The following is a 22480-nucleotide window of genomic DNA, read 5'->3' as shown; positions in this document are numbered from 1 at the left end:
CAGGTTAAACGGAAAGCTCCTGCAGTAGGGGTACTCTCTGACGTAGAATACTCTCTGACGTCACTCTGTCACGCCATCTGGTTCCGTCAAAACTACTGTAGCGAGTCAGGAGTTGGAATTACGATCGTATTGAAAACGATCAGGATAGATATATATTAGCATCTAGTTAGCATAGCATTTATATAGTTATTTAGATTATTTCGTGTAGCCTAGGTAGTTAATCTCGCCTATTGCTCCAGTGTGCAACCTGCATTTTACGTGGGATTGCTTCTCCAACGCAATGGAGGTGGAAATGGGCTTCTCCACACAGCTCGCGCTGCCAAACGCTGCTCTTCATACCTCTTCCTGCATGAACTCCACCACCGCAGTGGCGTCATGATGTGAGTGATCATATATTTTTTATCACAGTTTATGTTCCTTCTTATTAGGCTAAAGTTAATCCTCTGGTGTCGACAAACGCGCCGGCGCAATTTGCTGATTATTTTTTTCACATAGTAGCAAAATATAATGAACGTAATAGTAATAATAATCCTGGAAAAGAATTACCTCAAAATGACTTAATATAAGAATAATCGGATGCCGATCGCGATGCGGGAGTTAAGACCGCAGATTGAGCTGGTGTCCACAGACAATTCACCCTCCAAGCTGGGGGAGAAAAGTTCTCGACTTCAAATGACCGCTCTGTTGCAAAGCTACTTGCGTCACTCCATTTTAGCTAGTTTGACAGCAGTTGTACTTTTAATACTCTTTATTGCTTTAAACATGACCTTACACACAAAAAGACCACAGTGAAGCAAAAACACTGACAAGAACTCAAAGAACTGAATATGACCACATACAACAAAAATGAAGCATAGTGACAAATCTCATTTTGGCAATGCAACTAGCCTTTGACAGAAAATATGTTTAAAAAACAAAAACATATATAAACATGATGATATTGCTTATGTATTTTTATAAAAATAAACAGGTTCCGTGCTATATTATACTCTAAAATATAGTTACTATTAATTTGTCTCCGGTATATACTTCTATAAATCATAAGATAAATGTTGTGATTTTCTCTTTTCTAAAAAAAATATTTTGATAAATATATGAAATGTTAGTTAGTCTAAGAAATGATACAAGTTAATCTAAATCTAGCATTAAACAGGTGATCTTTCAGGTGCTGGCTTGACAGAGCTCACTTCATTTAAACTCTATTTTAAAGAAGGGATAACATGCAAGACACCAAAACAATGAGATTTTAATTGTTTAAACTTCAAAGTAGAGCCTTATATAGATTATAAGACCGCAGTTTAACCATTTATGTCCTAGATTGGAAGAGGAGACAGAAAAGTTTTCAGACATAAGACAGCAGTTGGTTTTATTAAAATACATATAAAACTATTCTGTGTGGGTGAGTGGGTGTGGGTGTGGGTGAGGGTGGAGGTGGAGGGATTATGTTCTCAGGAGTGCACAATAAATGACATCACATGAAAATTAAAAAATAAAGTTTCCTACAATAAGACATTTCAAATTATGGGAGAGAAGAAAACCATTAAAACAATATTCAAAAAAATGTATCTGTGTACTTATACAGGCTATATGTGAATTTTTTTTAAAATTTATATAAGCAAGCATTTGCTTAGTGATTGCACAAAATTATGAGGCTATTAAGAACCCAGCCCACTCCTCCAATACAAAAAGTATGCCACATTTTGCCTCTACATGTATGAGGTATGGAGCTGGATGACTGTGGGTGTGAGAGTGAAAATTTATTTATTTATTTTTTGTGCATTAGAAAACAGGAGCGCCCTTGTTCATTTTGGTCTTAGATCAACCATTGTATCCTTAAAATTAATATTCTGGTGAATTTGAATTTGCTACATTGTCTATCCTGGGCAGGTGTTACCTTCCTCCATCTTCTTAGTGGGCTCTTGTGTTCATAAATATTCATTAAAAAAGTGTCAATTCAGACCCTTGCAGAGATACAAATCCAGACATTGTGAATATGATATTGTGAAAAGGGAGTATTTCATGTCACAACAAACAAAATTGAAAAGCAAGCACATTACCAAATTACCATTTCTCTCTCTATCTAATTTACAAAATCTGTTACCATTACTTTTTCTGTGATTTTATTTTTTTAGTTTATGTAGCTATAATGTCTACAGTAATTGTAATTGCAATAATGATAATATAATTTTTCCCATAATATATAATAGAAACCATTCTTAGGACACAAAATAACTAAGGCCCTATCCCCACCAGCCCTTCCCAAAGTCATTTTGTGATTTAGATATATGAACAACTAAACATACAAAAACTATGTCCAATTCACAGTACCCTTCCTCTAAGGACATGAGAGTGAACAGCCCTGTTGATCACCCATAATGCACAGGATCAGTTGCTTTTTTGTTTTTGTTTTTCAATTCTGTGCACATATAATGTCAAAGATACTTTGTGAGTACTAGTTGGCACAATCTTCATAAACATATAACAGTAGATATTTATGCAGTTATGGAATTTAGCAGGCAGTGAAAAGAAAGGCGAGTAAAAATGTAAACCAATAAATGACTCGAAGAGATTCCTGCCAGAGTGTTGAGCAGCTGTCTTTCTGGCCTGCCCCACAATCTCGTGAAAATGAGTCATTAATTGCTGGGCAAGGTTTTGATAGAGCGATTAAGAGAGCCCATGTTAGTGGATGTATGGAGCTGAGGACTTGCACTCTTATTAGGGAGGCTACTAGAATGTCCCATTGCCTCTTCAGCAGCCCGAAGAAGAAGGGTGTAGTTGACAGCTACCTCCTCTACCTTACGTAAAAGCTGTAGTTTTTGAGTTTCAGATCGTACACTCCTGACCAGCCGAATAAATGTATGAGTAAGGTTACACAGCACCTGGAAGCTAGCTGTGACGGCACTTAGCATTCGTGAGGGACTTTTCTCAACACTTGCCACTCGTCTACATGATGCCCTGAACTCTTTAAAACGGACTGCAAGTTCTTGCTTGTACTCTGCCAGTCTTGCAGGAGGGATACGAGGTTCCCCCTCTATTTGGGGACTAATGGCACACTGCCTTAAAATTGAGAGCAGCTCATTGGCATCAAGTTGTGCGTTTAGGAATCCATCAGGTAGCGAGAATATTTTGCCCTGCAAGGATTGTACTCTTGCCAAGCTAGTTTCCAGGTTCCCGCAGGCCCGCAGGTCAATTCTCTGTGTTTGTGGCTCCTCTTCTTCCTCCTCCTCCTCCTCCTCCTCCTCTTCCCCACTGCAATCCTCTGCATGAAGTACCTGAAGAGTTTTGCTGACTACTGCCCTTGAATCTAGATGCATTCCAGGCAAGACCTGCAAGGGGATGGAATAAGACAGTTCATCTTTTTCACTGCTCTCATCAGCAGCTTCACATTTGCGATAACAGAAGCAGAAAGAGCAACATTTGTCTCTGTCCTCAGTATCCTCACTTGGTAACCCTAGAACCTCAGCAGTACCCTCACGACTTTCCTGAATTATCTCTTCTCCCTGAATAAAAAATATCCCTTTTTTCTTTGCATCCCCATCTTTAGTATGTACAGGCTCCACTGGAGTTGGAAGTCTAAGTCCAGTGGCCCTCACTCTTTCCATTTCTTTCTCAAGACTCTTTGTTTTTGTAGTTTTAACCTCAGCATACAGGGGAGTGCTGTCATTATTATCAATCTCCCCTATACTATATCTCCTTTGTAGCTTTTTATATTGTGGTGCACTCATGCATTCTGAATGGGTGGTGCAAGTAGGCAAGCATGATGTAGGTGTATTTCTGGGTTCCCTAGACTCAAGGCTTGTGGAGCGGATTCGAGTGGTTTTGATTTCCAAAGTTTGAGGTTTCCGTAATTCTCCTTGAGCATGTGGAGACTTAGGAATTGCTGGGGGTGTTTTAGAGATTGCCCTCTCTCTTCCTCTCTGATCAGTTGCAGAACCAACCGCTGTATCTGGGAGACGCATTCCGCGGCACATTCTCTTACAGTCACAGCTGCGTCGCTGTTCTCTTGAGATCCCAGGAACTTTCTGTAAAGGACTTGTGCGCAGTTGGCAGGCACAAGGGGTAAATGATGGAACAGGAGAGGATCCCTGTGGAATGAACTCTCCTTGTGATGTTTTAGGTTTTAGAAGCTCCTCCAGGAACTCTAGCTCATACTGCCTGACTTTTTGAAGCTGCGCACGCCGCTCATCTGTCTCTCTGCGCAAACGTGCTGGGAAAGTGGCTGAAATTAAGTTCCTAAAACTCAGGAATGGAGTACTACGCTGGGATTTGGCTTTGTTATTTGCCTGTTTCTTGTACTCGGCTCCTGGGATAGTTGCACCCTTTTCCACACAACCTAAGACGTGTGTTGGGTCTACCAGAACAGGCACACTTTTAGGAGTTTTCTGTGGTTCCACAGGGGCTTTACTCTGGGAGTTATCTGCCTTTGCCTCTGACATCTCTTTCTGTTCTGCTTTAACAGGCATAACTGGTGAGTACTTAGTAGGAGGCAGGGTGCTGGGCTTCACCAAGCTTGCATCAGATGTCTTCGCTGTGTTCTCTTTGTTGCTAGCTAACTGAAGTCCTTTGGCACGGAGACGCTCATCGTCTGTGGGAGACGAATGAAACACTACCACTTTTGGGGCCTGTGGATCTTTTAGACGCACCTGTGGGCCAGGCTCTGGTCGTACTGGACATGTGCAGAACAAGTCAGAAGCTGGCAGAAGGCCCTTTGAACTTGAAGGCTTAGTGGTCTCACTTGAGGCATTCTCGGCATCTTGGCACATATTTGTTGAACAAATTTTTGCAGATGCAGTTCTATCCACAGGCAAGAGAACCGGTAAGGCTATACTGGTAGTTTCTAGGGTAACTGTACCAGAATCGTTTTCCTGGACACCTTCTGAGGTAATAGAGCTTGTTTTTTCTTTATTAGCAAGAGGCAACTGATCTGTGTTGACTTGGGGAGCACAAAATTGTTCTGATGCTTGAAGTTCTTCAGATGCCTGTTGTTCAGACTCTTCCAAACACTCTTTTACAGGGCCTTTTTCTGATTTTTCTATATCCTTCTCACTTTTTGCTTCATGGCTCTTCCCCTGCTCCACAGAGTTGTCAGAGGGACTAACTTCTTGACTGGGACAAACTTTCAAGGGCACAGTCTTACTTAAGATCACAGGCTTTGGTGGACACCCGCCACGGATCTGACTCATTGAAAAAGCCCCTCCACCAATTGCTTGTGTTGTACAGCCAGGGATTGACAAGGGGAAGTCTCGTCGACTAAAAAGTCGTTCTTTGTTGATGTGGTGGGCAAATAGATATGCCTGGTTCTGATGCTGCTTCATGGCAGAAACCATCTCAGACACATCAGTTAGCTCTGATGAATTTGTCTCATGTCCAGAGTCTAGGGATGATTCAGGGGTTATGGCAGCAAGCACAATCAACCCTGTAAGGGAACAGAAACAAAACACAACCATGCTCGTAAGAAATCACGTAAGCTCTTGTCACTTCAGGTAAGCAAAAATACTGAGACAAAATACTGTTGTTCTAACAAAATTAAATATTAAACTAAACTAAAAATTTATTTAATGTACAACTCCTTTTTGTTGTTGAGGAGTAGTTAACACTGCATTGATGCTTGTTTTGGGACAGTCTAGCTTCATATTTCAGGCTACTATAATTTCAAGATATTTTATCAAAATAAGAGCACAAATCACTAATTTTAAATGAATATTTATGATTTTACAATTTGCTTGACTTTCAAAAGTTTAATTTACTCATAGACATGGTAAAGAACCAGCACTTTTAATAGTACATATGTCCACCTGCTGTCTGTGGTGTCTGCTGGTGATGGTGTGGGTAATCCTCCGATGCAGCTAGTGCTTCCAGTGCCTGGAGGGTGGATACTAGTGCATCATCTAACTCCTGAGCATGGTCTTGAACTGTCCTAGTGGCCACATTATCAATCAGTGTTACAGGAACTTCCTCTTGACCCTCTGCCATAGCAGCAGATGCTTTGATTCCTTTCCGACCCTTTTTCGGGTCATCTTCGTCAGAGCTGTTATCACGAAACCCTGGGGGTGGAGCTGCTATGCCAGGAGGGGGAGGCTGCAACTTTCCTCCTCCATCATCCAGCTCTTCATCTTCCTCATTCCCAGGTAGTGGTAAGGCAATGAGATCAACAGCACCTCCTTCACGAGAAGCACATGCATTTTTGCATTGTTTCAAAATGAGTCTTCCAGCCTCCCCAGTGTCCGAAATCAGACCTTCAGCTTGGAGTTTTGCCTTGCAGGAGTCACAGAAAAACCTCTGTGTAGGCTCAATTGTTTTCACTCTGTTCCTGAAGCTTAAACTGTCATCAGTGGGACCATCTTGTTCAGCCACAGATTCAGTGCTCTTTAGAGTGGGGTCAGACTTTGTGCGTGAGCGACTCTGTACCTGTGAGATAAGGTTCTCATTAATGTCAAGCTCTTGCTCTGCTTGTATCTGTAGCTCTTGCATTTGTTGTTGCTCTTTTAAATGGATGTGACACAGGCCAAGGTGCTGAGATATGGGTGATGCTGATGTCTTCTGTGTTGCCTCTCTGGACGCCCCCTCTCTCTCTTCGCGACGACTCCCACTTAACACAGTGGCTCCGGAGCGGAATTGGGCTTGGGAGGTTCTGGAATCTAAAGGACAGAACTGTCTGAGTGGTTGAACGAGTAGAAAACATGATGGATGTGAATGAGTCCAGATGACAAACGTGAATCTGTTGATTTCTCAGAGATGGAAAAAAAAGCCTTGTGGGATGTGATGATATACTGTGATCTTTCTCTTTGGCAGACCACAGGAGTTGCCAACATCCAATACATGGTTTTGTAATACAACACAATTTATACTGAACTTTCAGATATATGAATTTATCTAGATCAGAATTTCCGTCACACTCACAGAAACTGACTCAAGATGAAGATGGAGAGCTCAAGAAGATGAAGAGGTCCAGCTGGAATTATGAATGATTGCCATGATAAATCCTTATTATAATCAGAAATTCCTTTTGGAAGCAATCTGATGAAATCATGTCATGATTTATTGATTGATTTTTCTCACTATTAGAAAAAATTAATGACCATCAAATATTTTAGATGCCACATGTTCCCACCATTATTGCATCTATTTTGCTTTGAAATGTTCCAAGCTGCATATGTAACACAACTTATTTTATTTCCACTTGTCATTGAAAGATGAAAGCAAAGCAAATGCACCTTCAGAAAATGATATGCAATGACTTTTTTAATATATATATATTTTTGAAATTGCAACAATAACATTTTTAACATACCTGCCTTGATCATATAAGGCTGACCAGGTATCCTGCAGTAGATTGTCCTTTTAGGGTCCACAAATAGCTTGTAATAGCCAGAGATCAAACAGGCAAAGTTTGATGCATCTGGCCACTCCATTAACAAGACCAAGGGCTACAATAATTATTATGGAAACAGATATTAGTATAGTATTACATTTTAGAATGTTTTTTTTGCAAAACTATAATATAAAACTATGATATAAATTCATTTAGCTTTTTTTCATTCCTGCATTTTATTCACACCTTTGCTTCCAGAATAACAACTTCAACACGGGCTACCCCATGATGCTCTCTAAAGAGCTGGACTTTGGCCACGCGGCTGAACTCTGCTAAGACAGTTGTTAGGTTGTTCTTCAGGTCAATTACATGACTGATACCGTGTCTCGGCCCAACCAACAATGTAGTGGCTGACTGCTTCTCATCCTTTCAATAGAAAAAGAAAATAATCAGATATTGAATGAGAAGTACAAGCTTTTTTTTATTTTTATTTTTTTAAAGCTAATGAGATATTAAAACATTTTTGTAAATCTTTCAAATCAGTGCAAAAATGTAAAGATTATTTTTATAGTCTTGATTATTGGTTGAGAAGCTATGTGAGATTCATGTTACCAAGCCAACTGTGTGAAACAAGAAGCCTCCAAATGGCGGGAGGTCATTCAAGACACGCATATACTGTAGTTTTCCTTGAAGAGAAGAAACCTGCATGGATGAAGAGAAAATAAAACTGGTGAGTTGTGCAAGTGCACAGAGCGTGATATTCTAGCCAGCAGAGGGCAATGTTTCGCTGCTATAAGGTGTGAGATAGCTATAAATGATCAGTATCTAGAAATTAATTGCACACAGCATATGTCTATTCCAATATTACACATATCAGATATGCTCTTAGGTCATAAAATTCACACAAATACAAAAAAACTACATTCTGTATTAGATGACATAAATGGTTTCTTTGTGACATGTTTCTTAAGTCACCTTTGAGAAGAAAGCCTTCTATTTAAGATTTATTTGACCCAAATATTCTTAGTAACCAGATATACCTTGTTACCAGCCGGTGGAGGATGCTGATATGTCTTCAACAGCTGGGAGAGAGTCTTGCAGACGTTTTTCTCCTTGACGGTTGGCAACAGAGTCAATGGAAGGAAAGGTTCCAAACCCCATTCTTTCCTAAAGAAAATGATGCAGGTTTAAAGCATGCAACCAGCTACAAGACCTTATAGTGCATTTTGATGGTTTTATCAGCGTCATCTGCCACTGCCACTGGGGATAACAGCTTATTTTCGGTATAAAAGTATATGCTGCCTATGGTTACCAAATGTGTGTTTCTTTGGAAAAAGAAGGCTAAAGTCCTGTTCACACGAAAATTCTGTCATTATCAAAATTCATGCATGGTTTAAGACTTACTCAACGTGCTTCAGAGAAATCTTCTGATTGGGTCTCGCAATGGACACAGTGATGTAGATGTGAAGGGCTGCCAACCTAAGTGTAACGTCGGACTTCCAATCCATTCCATATCGCTCTTTAATGACGTCATTGCGGCTCTGTGGGAATTCAGAAAACAACAATAGATCAAAAGGCTTTATACTAATATAAGGCCCCGTTTACACGAATGGAAAACGCAGATATTTCCCTGCGGTTTGGCCTCTCATTTACACAAAACCCCGTTTTTATCACAGAAATCGATTATTTCTAAAAACTCTGGCCAAAGTGGAGATTTCTGAAAACGCCGGTTATGTGTTGCCGTGTCAACTGGGAGAAACAGGGTTTTAGGTTCTCTCTTGTCGATTCTGAGGATTCTGTTTGGCTTGCATGGCTTTATCGTTCTCCCTACACTGCCGCCCATAGGTTTGGCATAGTAGGGGGGGCTATTCGTTTCTCTAAATACCCGGCTATGTGTAAACGTAGCCTCAGACTACCTATGTGAACATTCGTTTGACTCATGACTAAAGGACTCATGAATAAATCCACCTGTATGTAGAGGTACTCAAATGCTGCGGGGTCTCTCCTCAGTAAGTCAGCAGGGTCCTTTGGGAAGAAGCAAATACGGAAAATGCACTTCATTCCTTGGAAGTAGGTCCTGTGAACTACCTGGAAATATAGAAGAAAATGAGAATTCAGAATTTATTATAGAATTCACCTTTAAAACACAGCATTAACAAACATTCCAATACTAAATTGTCACATTCCATTCCTTATGCAAGTAAGGTTATGTGCTGCTGGCAGCCATATTAAATTTAATTCAACGTTACATAATTTATATTTTCCCCGTTCTTAATAACAAAACAGTTGCACTGAATTTATATACGACGACATCCATAAGTCTGAGACCACACTGAAAACAAAAATCCATGATTCAAAACCAGTGAATAAGGAACATTGGAATCATTTAATTTAACTGAAAATTTAATTTCTATCACTATAATCAAATAAAATAATTAGTAACTGAGCGTTTGAACACCTTTGTACAGACGGTCTTGCTTCCATTGGACCACAAGATGCTCTTTGGAATGTTTTCAAATCATGCTGTGTAACATGGATCACTGAATAACATGGATCACTAGTATTTGATTACCATTAAATACAAATTAATTAAAATTAAAAAGGTTTTTTAATGTGCGTTGTTTGTTGCAACTCGCCATAGCAAGCTATTATGGAGGACCAACTCTACCATATTTAAAAATATACATGCGGGTTTGCCTGTTGGTGCCATTGCAAGGCTTTTTGGAGTCAGCGAAACAACAGTTCGTCGTCGGATGGCAGAGAATGACATAAGGTTTGTGTACCATTACATGTGATGCCAATAGAACCAGTGTGTACTGAGAAAGTAACGTTAAGTCGCACACACAGTCTTTTGAGGAGAGTCTAAAGTGGAGTCTGAAGTCACTGTGTGTGCGACTTAACATTACTTTCTATGCATTCTTGTTTAGTTCCATAACTTTGTAAATTAACACAAGCTAGGAAGGGTTTGTCTTTTTCCTGTGTCATTCTTGTGATTTGGTAACGTTACACACACTGGTTCTATTGGCATCACATGTAATGGTACACTCACCATTCAAAAGTCATTCTCTGCCATCCGACGACTCTGTTTCGCTGACTCCCAAAAGCTTTGTAATGGCACCAACAGGCAAACCCGCATGTAAAAGTCCTTCCACGGCGTCCACAGGCATCATATAAGCAGGGCGACCAGCTATCCCAGGTGTGTGATTAACGTTAGCGACCGAGTTAAGAAGATGGGCCGCTTCCTCCAGATTCTGAAAAACTACATTGTCGACATCTGTGTCCATGTGTGCCGCTAACTGAAACACACGTTCTGTCAGAGCGTCCAAACGAAAAATAATAAAATCAGTACAAACGTCAAAAACAGTTGCTAAATGCCTCAGCTCACTGACAACTTCATCGTAGGTAGCCATCTTTGTTGTGACTGTGGCCGGTGGCATGTAGATTCGACCGATGCAGTAAAATGCTAACCAACCAATGGGCAGAAGTTGACCCCTTAAGACACAGCCCCTCCTCATTTGCATAATGAGGCAGAAATGCATACAGAAATGTAAAAACGTCAGGCAGAAATAAATAGCATTGAAGAAATAAATAGGGTAAAAAAATACAAAGGAAGAATAAAACAGACAAAAATATTATAACATGCACATAAATAAATACTTTAAAAAAAAAAATTAATAAATAAAGTTGAAGATTATAACGGACAATAAATAAATGTGGTAATTATTACAAAGGTGAATAAATAAAGAAGCTAATTAAAAGAGATATATACATTTATGTCTCACTGTATAATTTAATTTCTACCTACATTTATTTGTTTATTGTATTTTTTGGGGCAATTAATTGTATGCTTATAATATTTATTATATTATTTATTTCTGTATTTATTTTTAAATATGGTAGAGTTGGTCCTCCATAAGCTATACCTTGTACCACACATTTAAGAATTTCTCTTAAACCCTTTGAACTTTAGAGTGAAGGTAATGCATCAGTCATTGGTTTTTGGGTGGCATTTACTCACATGAGACAGTGGCTGGTTTTCCTGGAGCAGATGCAGCCTCTGATTCTGGGCCAGTCCACCGGACTCCAGCACCAAAGCAAAATGCTCAATGTAGCGTAGAGAAAGGCGATCCTGCAGCGATGATATCACATCCTGTGGCAAAATAGAAAAGGAGAACAATTTTGTCATCTGAGTAGCCTAATGGTTGGTGTTTTGCCTAAAGGCATCATGAATTCTGCTATATTACAATATCTCAGATATGCAATGCAAAGTAAATGTAGTGGAAACCATTGGCATCAGCAGTGTGTAAACTACAGGAGGATAGGCTTGACATTTCCATCAGTGATAAAGCATCGGAACCAGCACTCTTAATCACTGTACCCTGCTCTGAGTATATCTGTCACTAGAGACAAATGTATGAGGGTTTCTACTGACTAGTGGCTTTACCTCTGAAAAGACTCCAAATATTTGATGAAGTTTCCATGTGACTAAAGCAAATGCTGTGCTGCAAATGTCTGCTTACTGACCAGTGTGAAGTGATACATTATATACTTAGTATTTGATGATAGTAACCCTCGCAATGGGAGATAGACAGATTACTGCGTTGTGTACTGTATGTCACTAGGATTGAGACAATCTGTTTTTGTGATATTGACCAAAGGCTGAAGATATCACCTCGGGAAGGATTGTGAAAAATGTTAAACTCGCTGTGAAACCACAAATGTAGGAAAGGCAAAAAACTCAGCATAATACATTTAATCTTGTTTATTGACATCAATATCAGTACCCTACTTTGATATTGATAGTAGGCTACGTGATATATATATATATATATATATATATATATATATATATATATATATATATATATATATATATATATATATATCCTGTTTGACTGGAACTCTCAAAAATGTATAGATCCTTTGATGCTGATGTACAGTACTTGAATAAAAGTTGTGTTTTACATGTTTCAATTGATTATAGCCCCTGGAAAATTGCTATTCACATTTTTTTTTAAATCTACATAATGTAAGATCAGCTCTGCAAATGAAAAGTGCTGACATGTTTTTCCTCTTTTGCTTTCAGAATGAAATGTAATAATGTTGGATAATGAATTTTCTAAACCAAGTTAAAACCTAAATGTGTAGGTGTCAGTTCAGTTATAGAATGCTGCGTTGTGATACTAACCATTAACATCTGTTCTATGGAGTCTTGTTTTGTGTGAAACATGATGGGACATTGAAGATTAAAATAAACATACAAATGCATTCCATAGACAACAACGTATACTATTTTTTGTGTTACCTGCCTAGGGACTATGGATGTTATTTAGCAATACTACAATCTGGCATGTTCCTTAACATGCATTAAATAAACAAAATTTAAAATAAATTCATAGTGAATTCCCTGCATTGTGTTTCTAGTAACAGGGAACAGTTTTCCCATAACACTCACCCTAACAGTGGTGCGGCTGTCAAATGTAAAGGATTTGATCTGTCCATTTTCCAGAAACACCTTCAAAACATTTGGTATCAGAAGCAGAGACTCATCTTTAAGCATGGTCTAAAAAACAGAGGGGAGAAAGAAGGAAGATGCGAACAGTGAACATTGGATGAGATATTAAGGAAATAAAAGACTCAATAGGTAAATACAGAGTAGAAGAAATATCTTCTAAGAGTCAGAGGAAGAATGTAGAAACACATGAGAGGACTTGGACTGTTTTTCTTTAAGGTTTTCCATACAGTTAAAGTCTAAAACAATGGTTAAAGGGAAGATATTTGTCTAACTCATATGCAATAGTTTAAATGAATTGGAAATATAACCAAAACTACTTTAGACATACACATTATGAGAATTAAGCATAAGTTGTATCACATCCATTCCATATCCAATACGAAACCATGTTCTATAAATGCAGATCAATTGAACTCAAACACTGAATTCAGTTGCAGCATATATTTGTAGCAAAAAGAGGAAATCTTGAAGGCATCTACTTTTTATCCAATAAGAAGTTAAAGGTGCACTAAGTCATTTTTTGTAAATGTTGAATTGGCTCATTCATTTTCCTGGATCAAAAGCCTACAGTCATGCTGTCATGGCCAAAACCTGGTGGTGGCCAGAACTGACTCCAAATCATCGATCCTCATCAAACTGAAATGGTATACTGTCTTTGAGTCACCAGAACCATGTGTCACTGAACTGAAATGTCCCTGGGCATTAATAGAAGTAAACTGTACTGAGTCTGACCTCATGGCAGAGCCTTCAAAGTTTCTTCGAGAGGGTTTCTAATTCACATCAACTAACCAAGAGCCTCAAGGTTCCGTGCTTGGCCCCTTCCTCTTTAGAGTAGAAAAATTAGACCCTACATGGCTGAATATGCTGCACAGCTATTGTGCCGACTCTTGTCGTCTCAAGACTGGACTACTGCAATGCTCTGTTGGCCAGTGATCCAGAACACAGCAATGGGTCCGGTTTTTAAATCAACCCAAAAAGGTCCATGTCACACCCGCCTTAGTCTCACCGTTCCTTCTGTGGTGGAACAACTCCACAAGAATGTTTGCTTAATGGAAAAATATAAATCTTTCTGAACAACCAAAGACAATAACTTTAGATGTTATCTTGACACCTGTTGCCGAAGATGCAGAAAATTGTCAAAGCAAAGTTTTTGTATGTCATTTAAGTAATATCCTATTTAGATATATAATTGTCACCCATATTAATTTATCTTATGATGTAAAGTGCCAGATAACATTGAATTGTCCTTAAGTCAAGTGAATGGCATTTTCTGATTTCTATTCCACTGATGTGATTATCATTTGAATCATATTTGCATACAACTTGTATGCAAAAAGTGTGGGGAAATGACTTAGTGCACCTTGAAGTGAGTGAGAAACCCTTAAGGCAATTTTGAATGAAGAATGAGAGGTCATTAATTTTAGTAGCATCCCGACACCTGCGTCAAATTGATTTGTACCACGTTCCATGTTGTTGTGGGAGTACGTGACATAAGGTTTACTTTCTATCAGCTGTCCACTGATCTTCCATTGAGTATCAATAACGATTTCATGTAATCAAATGCTGACATTCATGGGTGTATCAGACCTCATTTAAAGTTTCTATATAATCGATTCAGTACGTTTGGCAGGTGTTTTACCCAAAGGCTTTAGGCTTGCTTCTGGAAACGTGTAAAATGCTATTACACTTTAAACAACAAATACAGAATGGAAACAAATAAGCAAGCAGGAATTTGGCATGTCATTTAGGACCATGTTATGACATGCGGTGAAGTGAGCAGGTTGGCTAACTCTGTTTCATACATTCAGCACAATCCCAATCAATTGCTCGTTAGCTACGGCGTGTGATGATGTGATATGAATAATAAGTCCCACGTTGACATTTGTCTTTAAGCCTAACCCCCTTAATAAAACGTTTACACTGCTTATGTACTCTGTGCTGACAGGCGATTTTTAATGAATAAAGCCCTGCTGGCCCCTGCTGATCACACAAGATGGATTGACATGATTAGAGGAGGCTCAGGTGAGGGTGGTTTGCTCTTTACCGATTTTGGCCCTCTAGGCCTGATCAGCAAGTTTCTTCTTCCAGGAGAGCTGCACACCCCTCCCATCGGTCCGCTTTATTAAATTGGTGCGACCAGCACCCAAGGGTGTAGTGTTGACTCTTCCTTGCTCACAAGGCAGATATCAAACTGTATGGGACATAATCCATGGACATTGACATTAACATGGGTGCTATCGACCCATGTTCACCAAGAGGAGATGGCAGCTGTAGTGCTAATGAAAAGCTACGAATGAATGAATGTCTAGTAACAACATTAAAGGTTATGGGGAGACTGAGTATTTCTCTAGATGCAATGCAACCTTATTCAATTAGTTTAGTAGGCTGTAAGTGTTAAAAGGAAGCTGACACTACTTTCCTCAAAAGTAACTCTGTTACCCTAAACATCTCAATCGGAAGCAAAGGGAATTGACCTATCGGTAAGCCCCGCTCCCCCTAAGTTACTGTTGCTAACTCGGACAAACAAACAGATTTGCTAACTGTCTTACAATGACAGCCTAGCCTAGAAATCTAGACGCACCCTAGCGGCAGCAAAAATTATTTTGCAGCAAAGTGTGGTCTAGCAACTCTCCGTTGGCATTCGAGCTGGAAAAACCAAACTCTGGTCAGGCCAATCACATCATGTATAGAGGTGGTGGGCGGGCTTAACATAATGACGGCAGAGCTGTGACGGTTCCGTGTGATTTCCATAGGTGATTTCCCCTGCTACTTGAAAACAAAGAAGATGCTGCTGGCGAACAGCGGTCTTTCGAATCGGCTTTGGCCACGACTCTTGATGACTTGGAGTTAAGAGAACGTCACTTAAGTCATTCTTAAAAAAGGAAGATGTTTTCGGAGTTTTGACGACAGGATACGGCAAGAGTTTAATATATCAACTAGCTCCGCTGGTGGAAAAACGCTTGGGACTCACTCAGCCACAGCCGTCCGTTGCTCTGGTTGGTTGTAGCGCTGTCCTATTGCGTGCAGAGGGAATTTGAAAGACAACCGTTTATCCTGCCCCTCGGATTGAGGTATGCCAATTGTGAGTTCCCAGACCTAACATCTTGATGTAGATCTGGCTTTCCAGGCTAATGACAGCCGTTGGTCAGTGTGACAACCTTGTCCTAAGGTGTTTTGATGAATTTTGGAAACAGAAGGACCCCCTCTCATCAAGGAGCATTCAAGCGGGACTTAAATATGCCATGGAGGGATATATAAAAGATTTAAAAATAATATGTTGGAAAACAAGAACAATTTGGAAGCGAGGGTTTACAGATCACAATGCAAGCGGGAGAAGCCTCATGTTACGGTCGTCATGATCGCAGAAAAACAACATGCATGCTTGACACTGTTCATGTACCTCAGGGTAAGATTAAAATGATTTACATTTAATCAGATTAATATAGACAGGCACTGAATTGTAGACATAGGTTTATGTGTTTTTGACCTACACTGTTCATGACGTGAGAACAGTTAGCTATTTAGGTTTGTATGTTACAATGGACTCGCTAACTTTAATTGTAACTTAAGAGTATGACAACCAGAAAATGAATGTTTTCGTCTTCGTTGGGATTGGGGTTGAATCCTTAGGGAACCAGGTTACTGCGCCCACATCATTGATATTATAAATAAACCGGGCTTCAGTCGTATTGCACATATAATTGTTCCGTTCGATTAAATCTTATTACACTTTTGAAACATGCGTGCAGTACAGTGATTCAATACATGATTACCCATGCCCATGCTCTCAGGATACCTGGAATCAGTGTTATAAGTACCCCAGGCACATAGTTTTCCCATTTTTGTAGCATAAACACCATCAAACCGATGAGAGCTTTGGATCTTCCAATGTTTCCCTATAGCGCTGAAACCTAAAGATGTCCGAGTTCCGGACTGAAACTCAACTGCCATTGGCTCATCTGTGTTCGAGGGGAGGGGCTTACCGATAGGTCAATTATTCAAAGCACCTGCTGTTAGAATTTCCTTTCAATAGTCATGAATTGCTTCAATTCAGAAACATAGTTACATAGCTGCAATACTGTTGCATTTGTGTTCAAGTCTGTCTACTGTAAATCCAAAGAAACCTCAGAAAACAATCTAGGATGCATATGCAATTAAAAAAAAAGAACATCTGTCAAAATCTCCCCGACTGACATCTTTGCAAATCTACCCTACGAATATGACAAAGAGAAACACTAGAGCCCTTTCATTCCAAACAAAAACCATGCGTAGCCAATTCCAAACCCTGTGTTTACATGTATGTACTTTAATATAGTCTTGAAGATGAAATCACAGAAAAAGTGAACGTTTTGAATTTATCCTTTTAGCTTTTCGAAATGGAGGACCACATCTAGATTAAGGAAGCACAATAGGAGAGGGATTTCCGCATTGCTCCTCTGGGTAATAAACCTGCAGTCTGATGAAATGAGATGAGTAGGAGATGTGGAGTGAATCACACTTCAGTATTTAAACTCTGAAATGACAGCCATGTCACCCTCAAAAAGAGACACTAGGGATGGACACATTCACTTTGCCTTTGTAAATAATAACAAATATAATCATAAACAGACCGTGAACAGTCATGTCACAAAATACCTTGAGACCGTTCGACAAACTCAATCCAGGTCTCATTTCAGCACATAAGGAAAGCTGTGTTAGCAAAGATGTGACTGGGGTGTGATGTGAGCAAGAGGCAGCAGCACATACTGAGTCTGGGTCGCTGATGGACACTTGCTCAGAAAAGCGCACTTTGGGGGGATTGGTTCGCAGACGAGCTTTCTTGGCTGCACTTATGAAGGCAGACTTAGGTGACTAAGGAAAGACAAAGGGAGGGTGGGAAGAAAGAAAGAAATAGACAGGAAAGCTGAAGTTAAGACTAGTTTTATTTAGAGTTAAAAGCTTTAAACATAAAAAAATAGTCATATTTACTTGAAAAGAGTTGTGTAAGATGTAAGATTTGTTTTGCAAACATGTCTTAATCTTCTCAAGTTAAAAAAAGATTTGTATATATATACTTTTTTACTGGAAAACAAGACAAAAATGAATACAATTATTTCTAGGAGTGTATATTTGAAATCTTTGAATACATTTAGGTAATTCACTTAGACTGCTAAAGCCCATACTTCAGGCCTTCAATGCAACAAACACATGTTGCTTTGACCCCAAAAAAGCATTAGAAATGGCTTCACACAAGGGCAATTTTATCATTGATTAATTTGCATAGAATATCAAATTTGTTTACTGTTTATGCTGATTATTCTGTTTTAATATCATGGTCTAGTTGTACCACTGGAGCTGTATACACAAAGGATAATTTTTTTCTTATCAACAGCTGATGATTTGATTCGGCTTCGTAAGCTCAGTAGCAAACAGGTCAAAGTTGAAATTGTTTAAACTTTTAAACGTTGCTACAGCGCTCAGCCTGCATGCAGCATGGTTAATGCTGTAGCTTGGTACTTTGGTCCACTTAGCTCAAGGCATTGGGGGATGTTGACACAAATCATGTGGGCCTTAAAAGAGACATTTCACATGACATTTTCACTACTGAGCTTTAGTCTCAATGCACTAATTATATAAGAATGTAACTTTGGCACAAAGGAAATGGTTTGTTTTTGTATACAAAGCTCCATCTGAATTTTAAATTCCAGTAAAAATGTACAGACTATATTGAAATTGGCACAGTAGTTTGACTATTGCACTGAAAGGGACTGATTTAATGTAATTTCGATTGGAGAAGACATAATGTCCTTAACTACCTGTTGTGGATGCAGCACAGTGAGAACAATAGAATCCTTGCACCGCCTGCAGAAGAAAAATACATTTTGGCTAGTGAGCTGCAGAATATAAAAAAAGTGTCTTATCTGAAATGAATTCTCTTATCTGATGGAGACACATGGAATAGAAATATATAAAGCACAGTCATGCGTCCAGACAAGGCCCTTCCCTCTGGTGACAGTAAAGGGTGTTACCTTACAAGGTCTATGACTTTCTCCCGGGGCGCGTCGCTCACGAGTTCCTGGTTGATGGCTAGGATCTGATCTCCGGGGTAAAGCTTGCCACTTGATGGTCCGTCTGTAAAGGAGACATGTTAGAAACTTATGTTGTACTTAGTGCCTGATAGAGTTGATTAGTTAAAGTGCCCCTATTGTGCTTTTTTCGAATATTACCTCTCATATATTGTCTAATACTAGCTGTTTATGAATGAAAAAAGGTCTGCAAGTGCACAGCAAGTAAAGTTATTGTCTCCTAAAAGAAAGAATAGATTTTAAATTGCCAAAATGAGTCGTCAGCAATTCCATTCTTACTTCCTGTTAAATACCTAAGTAACAATGTAACAAATTTGCCCGCGAACAACGTCTACACTGACCCGCCCTCAAACACTGTAGTTGTAGCTGAGGTCTGGAAGAGTTTGATTCATGTTGTCAACGTGTCGAAAAGATGCAGTTAATCCACGACTCATGCTGAAATTGATATGTTAAAACCGACGCCATTGTTTGTATCAATGTGTATCAAGTACTGAGAAAGCCTCCGAAGCTGAAATTCAGATATGGTATAAGGGCGATTCGTTTCTGTGGCGAACAGGATGGTCGAGGGACGTGAGAGAACGGCGCGAGGCCGGTGGTGCGATTGCTAATGAGCAGCACCTGGGAAGCACACCGGTCTCGCATCTCTCACGGAGGAGCGGAAGCATAAAGGAGGAGCGACGACGTTGATGATCGAGAGAGGAACAGGCCTGTATTTTAGTTGTGTTTGGTTTTTGTATTTGTATTTTATTTTAGCCAGCAGTCGTCCGCGAGGGGCTGCTGGCAGTTATGTTTATTTTCGGTAGCCAGCAGTCTTCCTCGAGGGGCTGCTGGCGGTATTTGGTTTGTTTGTTTTATTTTAAATAAAGTATATGTTTGATTGTTCGCCGGTTCCCGCCTCCTTCTTCCCTGAACATTGCTACAGATTCCAACACGCTCTATAACGGTAGACCAATCACACCAGACTGGGCCATCTGACCAATCAGAGCAGAGTCAGACCAATCACAACAGACTGGGCCATCTGACCAATCAGAGCAGAGTTAGACCAATCAAAACAGACTGGGCCATCTGACCAATCAGAGCAGAGTTAGACCAGTCACAACAGACTGGGCCATTTGACCAATCAGAACAGAGTTAGACCAATCACAACAGACTGGGCCATCTGACCAATCAGAGCAGAGATAGACCAATCACAACAGAGTAGTCTGTCTGACCAATCAGAGCAGAGTAACTTTAAGTAAGAGAGATCTTTGAATGAACCGGTTTCAGACTCTTTGAGAAATGAGGTGATGTGCAATGTATGTTATGAGGGAAATTAAAGTTGTTGTTTTTCTTAAAATCTTGGATGCATGTAAACCTAATGTAGGAGACTTCAAAACAAAATTAGGAACCTTTAAAATTGCATAATAAGGGCACTTTAAAACCCCTGACTTAATCATCTTCTGCTTTTCTTGTCCTAATATAAATATGTCCTAATATAAAAATATATGTTGATATAGATCGCAAAATCATTTTAGTCACACTTCTTTCCTAAGGCAAGTTGTAATAACCTACATGCCTTGATAAGATAAGTTTGAAAATCCACATACATTTGATTTTCACACTTATCTTATCAAGGCATCAAATAGAAACATAATCAGACACCCTAAGTATTTGAATTCCCATTTGATTAAAGTCCTCTAAAATCTGAACAACTCAAAAGCCTTTAAAAAGAGATGAAGCTGATTGGCTGGCACAGCAGAGCCAGCCGACAACAGACATCTGGCCCATAGTGACATGTCTTACCCGCTGAGACAGAGCGAACAACGACAGGCCGTTCGCTGCCGGCAATGAAACCAAAGCCGTGGCTTGGATGGCGTTGGATGCAGACCTGTCGAGCTGAGCCAGGAGTCAGGCTACCACTGTCCATGCCATCCTGACTGTCCTCTAACATCACAGAGCTGAGAAACAAGACAACAGAGTACTCCAGTGTCCATGAAGTAAATCTCATTTCTAGGATGACATAAACGGTAAACATTTTTATTGTCCAATATTTGCATAACTACCCCAGCACAAGGACCGGCAATTGCATTTATACAGAGAGTTTTCTCAGTATCTCACATAACAGCTGGTCAATAATAAAAACATCAATGCTTTGTGCCATTTTTTGATTCAGTGTTGTGTAGATGAGGTCATTTCCTCGCTGCGTGTGTGGAGATAAGATAATGCCTCTTTTATGATGCCTGTTGTTCTCATTTGATATAAGAGGATTATTAATGACTGCACCTGTCATATTCCTCTGTGTGCCCATCCTGGACCCTGGCCATCCCCTGAAAGGACAGAACAGGACTGGGTGAACCTCTGTTTTGTACACATTCACCTGGGAGGGAGAAGATGAGTTATAATTTATAAAGAGTACATATCATTCATTTTTTTCAATCACTTATTTTTTTATGATTCACACATCCCCCCCCCCCCCCCCCCCACCTTCAAATAGGCACAACAACACTCCATTTCATAAAAAAATGTATTACAGTATATCAAAACTGCTTTCACTTGCCTACCCATAACATGCATCTTTGACAATTATGCATAGATTGCTAGAAAAAATCTAATACAAAATAAAGATGTTTGGTTTGTCTGTGTTTTAGTTTAGTTCCCCCCCCCCCCCCCCAGTTTGCACACTTGTTGAAGTTGAATTTCCTTGTCTGTTTCCAGGGTTTTTCATTGAGATGTAAAACCTTCTTCTTATTTCTTTGATTAGTTTCTTTTGTAAATATAGCCTTGTGTTTGTTTGGGGTCTGATCTCGGCGTACTATAAGTGGTTATTCTGTTTCTCATGTTTTTGTATGTGAGTATTCTGAGAAGTGTTATCCTGAATTTGCTTTCATTACAATTTTAAAGCTTGCGACTAGATCTAGCCTTTTATTTTTGTTTTATTGCATCCACTGTGTGACAACAAGTTTATTTTATATGTAATTTCAAATCTTTGCCTCACTTTCTCCTATAAATGTCGATCTTTTCAAGTAACTTATAAGATAAGTTATAATAAAACGTATTATTCTTTCATATGCTGTCACCTTCCTGTCAGGATTATGTTGAGTTTTTTTTTTTGTCTTCTCATTAAGGTGTCTGTGTTTCTTGTTTCTGTTCAGTTTTCTACGCACAGACGACAACATTGTCAAAACGATCCCCGTTCACACCGATTTGTAGCATTCATGCCAAGCCAGTAGTTGGCATTGTCACTTTGTAAAGAAAAACTACATGCCTATAGACAGGTATACACATGCACATATGACATCACCATTTTCACAAATTTGCGTTTTTGTAGTTCACAAGGAGACGATAACGGAATTATTGTCAAAAACATGCACTTTAAAACCCGTTACATATTTTTGTGGTTTCGTACTCGTATAAATGAATGGCCAAATTTTACATTTTTAGTTGAGAACGGTGTCGTGTAAACGGCTCCTTAGTTTGTGATACCTTTGTTGGTTTCTTTAGTATTATCTATGCGTCTTGCATCTCATTCAGAGCACTGTGTAAGTGACACTTCCCCAATTCTGTTACCCATTCTTGAAAAGACGCTGACTCCGCTAACCGCTAGCCTCT

At 39.4% G+C, this 22480-nt stretch overlaps 1 protein-coding gene across 3 annotated transcripts; it reads right to left on the bottom strand.

Annotated features, from left to right (window-relative positions):
- Positions 1–1349: 1349 nt before the first annotated feature.
- On the bottom strand, positions 1350–20823 carry frmpd3 (FERM and PDZ domain containing 3). Of its 3 annotated transcripts, XM_077235658.1 has the most exons (13): positions 20675–20823; positions 18836–18938; positions 18623–18668; positions 17574–17678; positions 12768–12875; positions 11331–11462; positions 9281–9400; positions 8717–8853; positions 8353–8479; positions 7925–8014; positions 7559–7738; positions 7292–7427; positions 1350–5416 (listed from the first exon to the last, which is right to left on the bottom strand). In XM_077235658.1, exons 1-13 carry the CDS (start codon positions 20820–20822, stop codon positions 2634–2636), a joined length of 4215 nt encoding a protein of 1404 aa, XP_077091773.1. In that variant the 5' UTR covers position 20823; the 3' UTR covers positions 1350–2633. The 3 variants fall into 3 exon arrangements, with proteins under 3 accessions (XP_077091773.1, XP_077091774.1, XP_077091775.1); XM_077235659.1 differs by lacking the exons at positions 11331–11462; positions 12768–12875; positions 17574–17678; ... (1 more) ...; positions 18836–18938; positions 20675–20823 and adding an exon at positions 10362–10737; XM_077235660.1 differs by lacking the exons at positions 11331–11462; positions 12768–12875; positions 17574–17678; ... (1 more) ...; positions 18836–18938; positions 20675–20823 and adding an exon at positions 9771–9999.
- Between the last annotated feature and the right edge of the window lie 1657 nt (positions 20824–22480).

The sequence above is a fragment of the Siphateles boraxobius genome, unplaced genomic scaffold (genome assembly GCF_051911475.1).
Source record: "Siphateles boraxobius isolate OS27281-9 unplaced genomic scaffold, OSU_SipBor_1 2, whole genome shotgun sequence".
Taxonomy (NCBI): Eukaryota; Metazoa; Chordata; class Actinopteri; order Cypriniformes; family Leuciscidae; genus Siphateles; species Siphateles boraxobius.
The sequence above is the reverse complement of the archived record's forward strand: the minus strand, read 5'-3'. Positions and strand labels throughout refer to the sequence as shown.

Excerpts from the sequence above, each read along its gene's own strand:
- frmpd3 (XM_077235658.1), bottom strand. The coding sequence starts at position 20,822 with ATGTTAGAGGACAGTCAGGATGGCATGGACAGTGGTAGCCTGACTCCT. Across the intron at positions 8,480-8,716 it reads ATTTCTCTGAAGCACGTTGA|GAAAGAATGGGGTTTGGAAC; the intron begins GTAAGTCTTAAA and ends CATTTTCTTTAG. Across the intron at positions 8,015-8,352 it reads CTCCACCGGCTGGTAACAAG|GTTTCTTCTCTTCAAGGAAA; the intron begins GTATATCTGGTT and ends TCATCCATGCAG.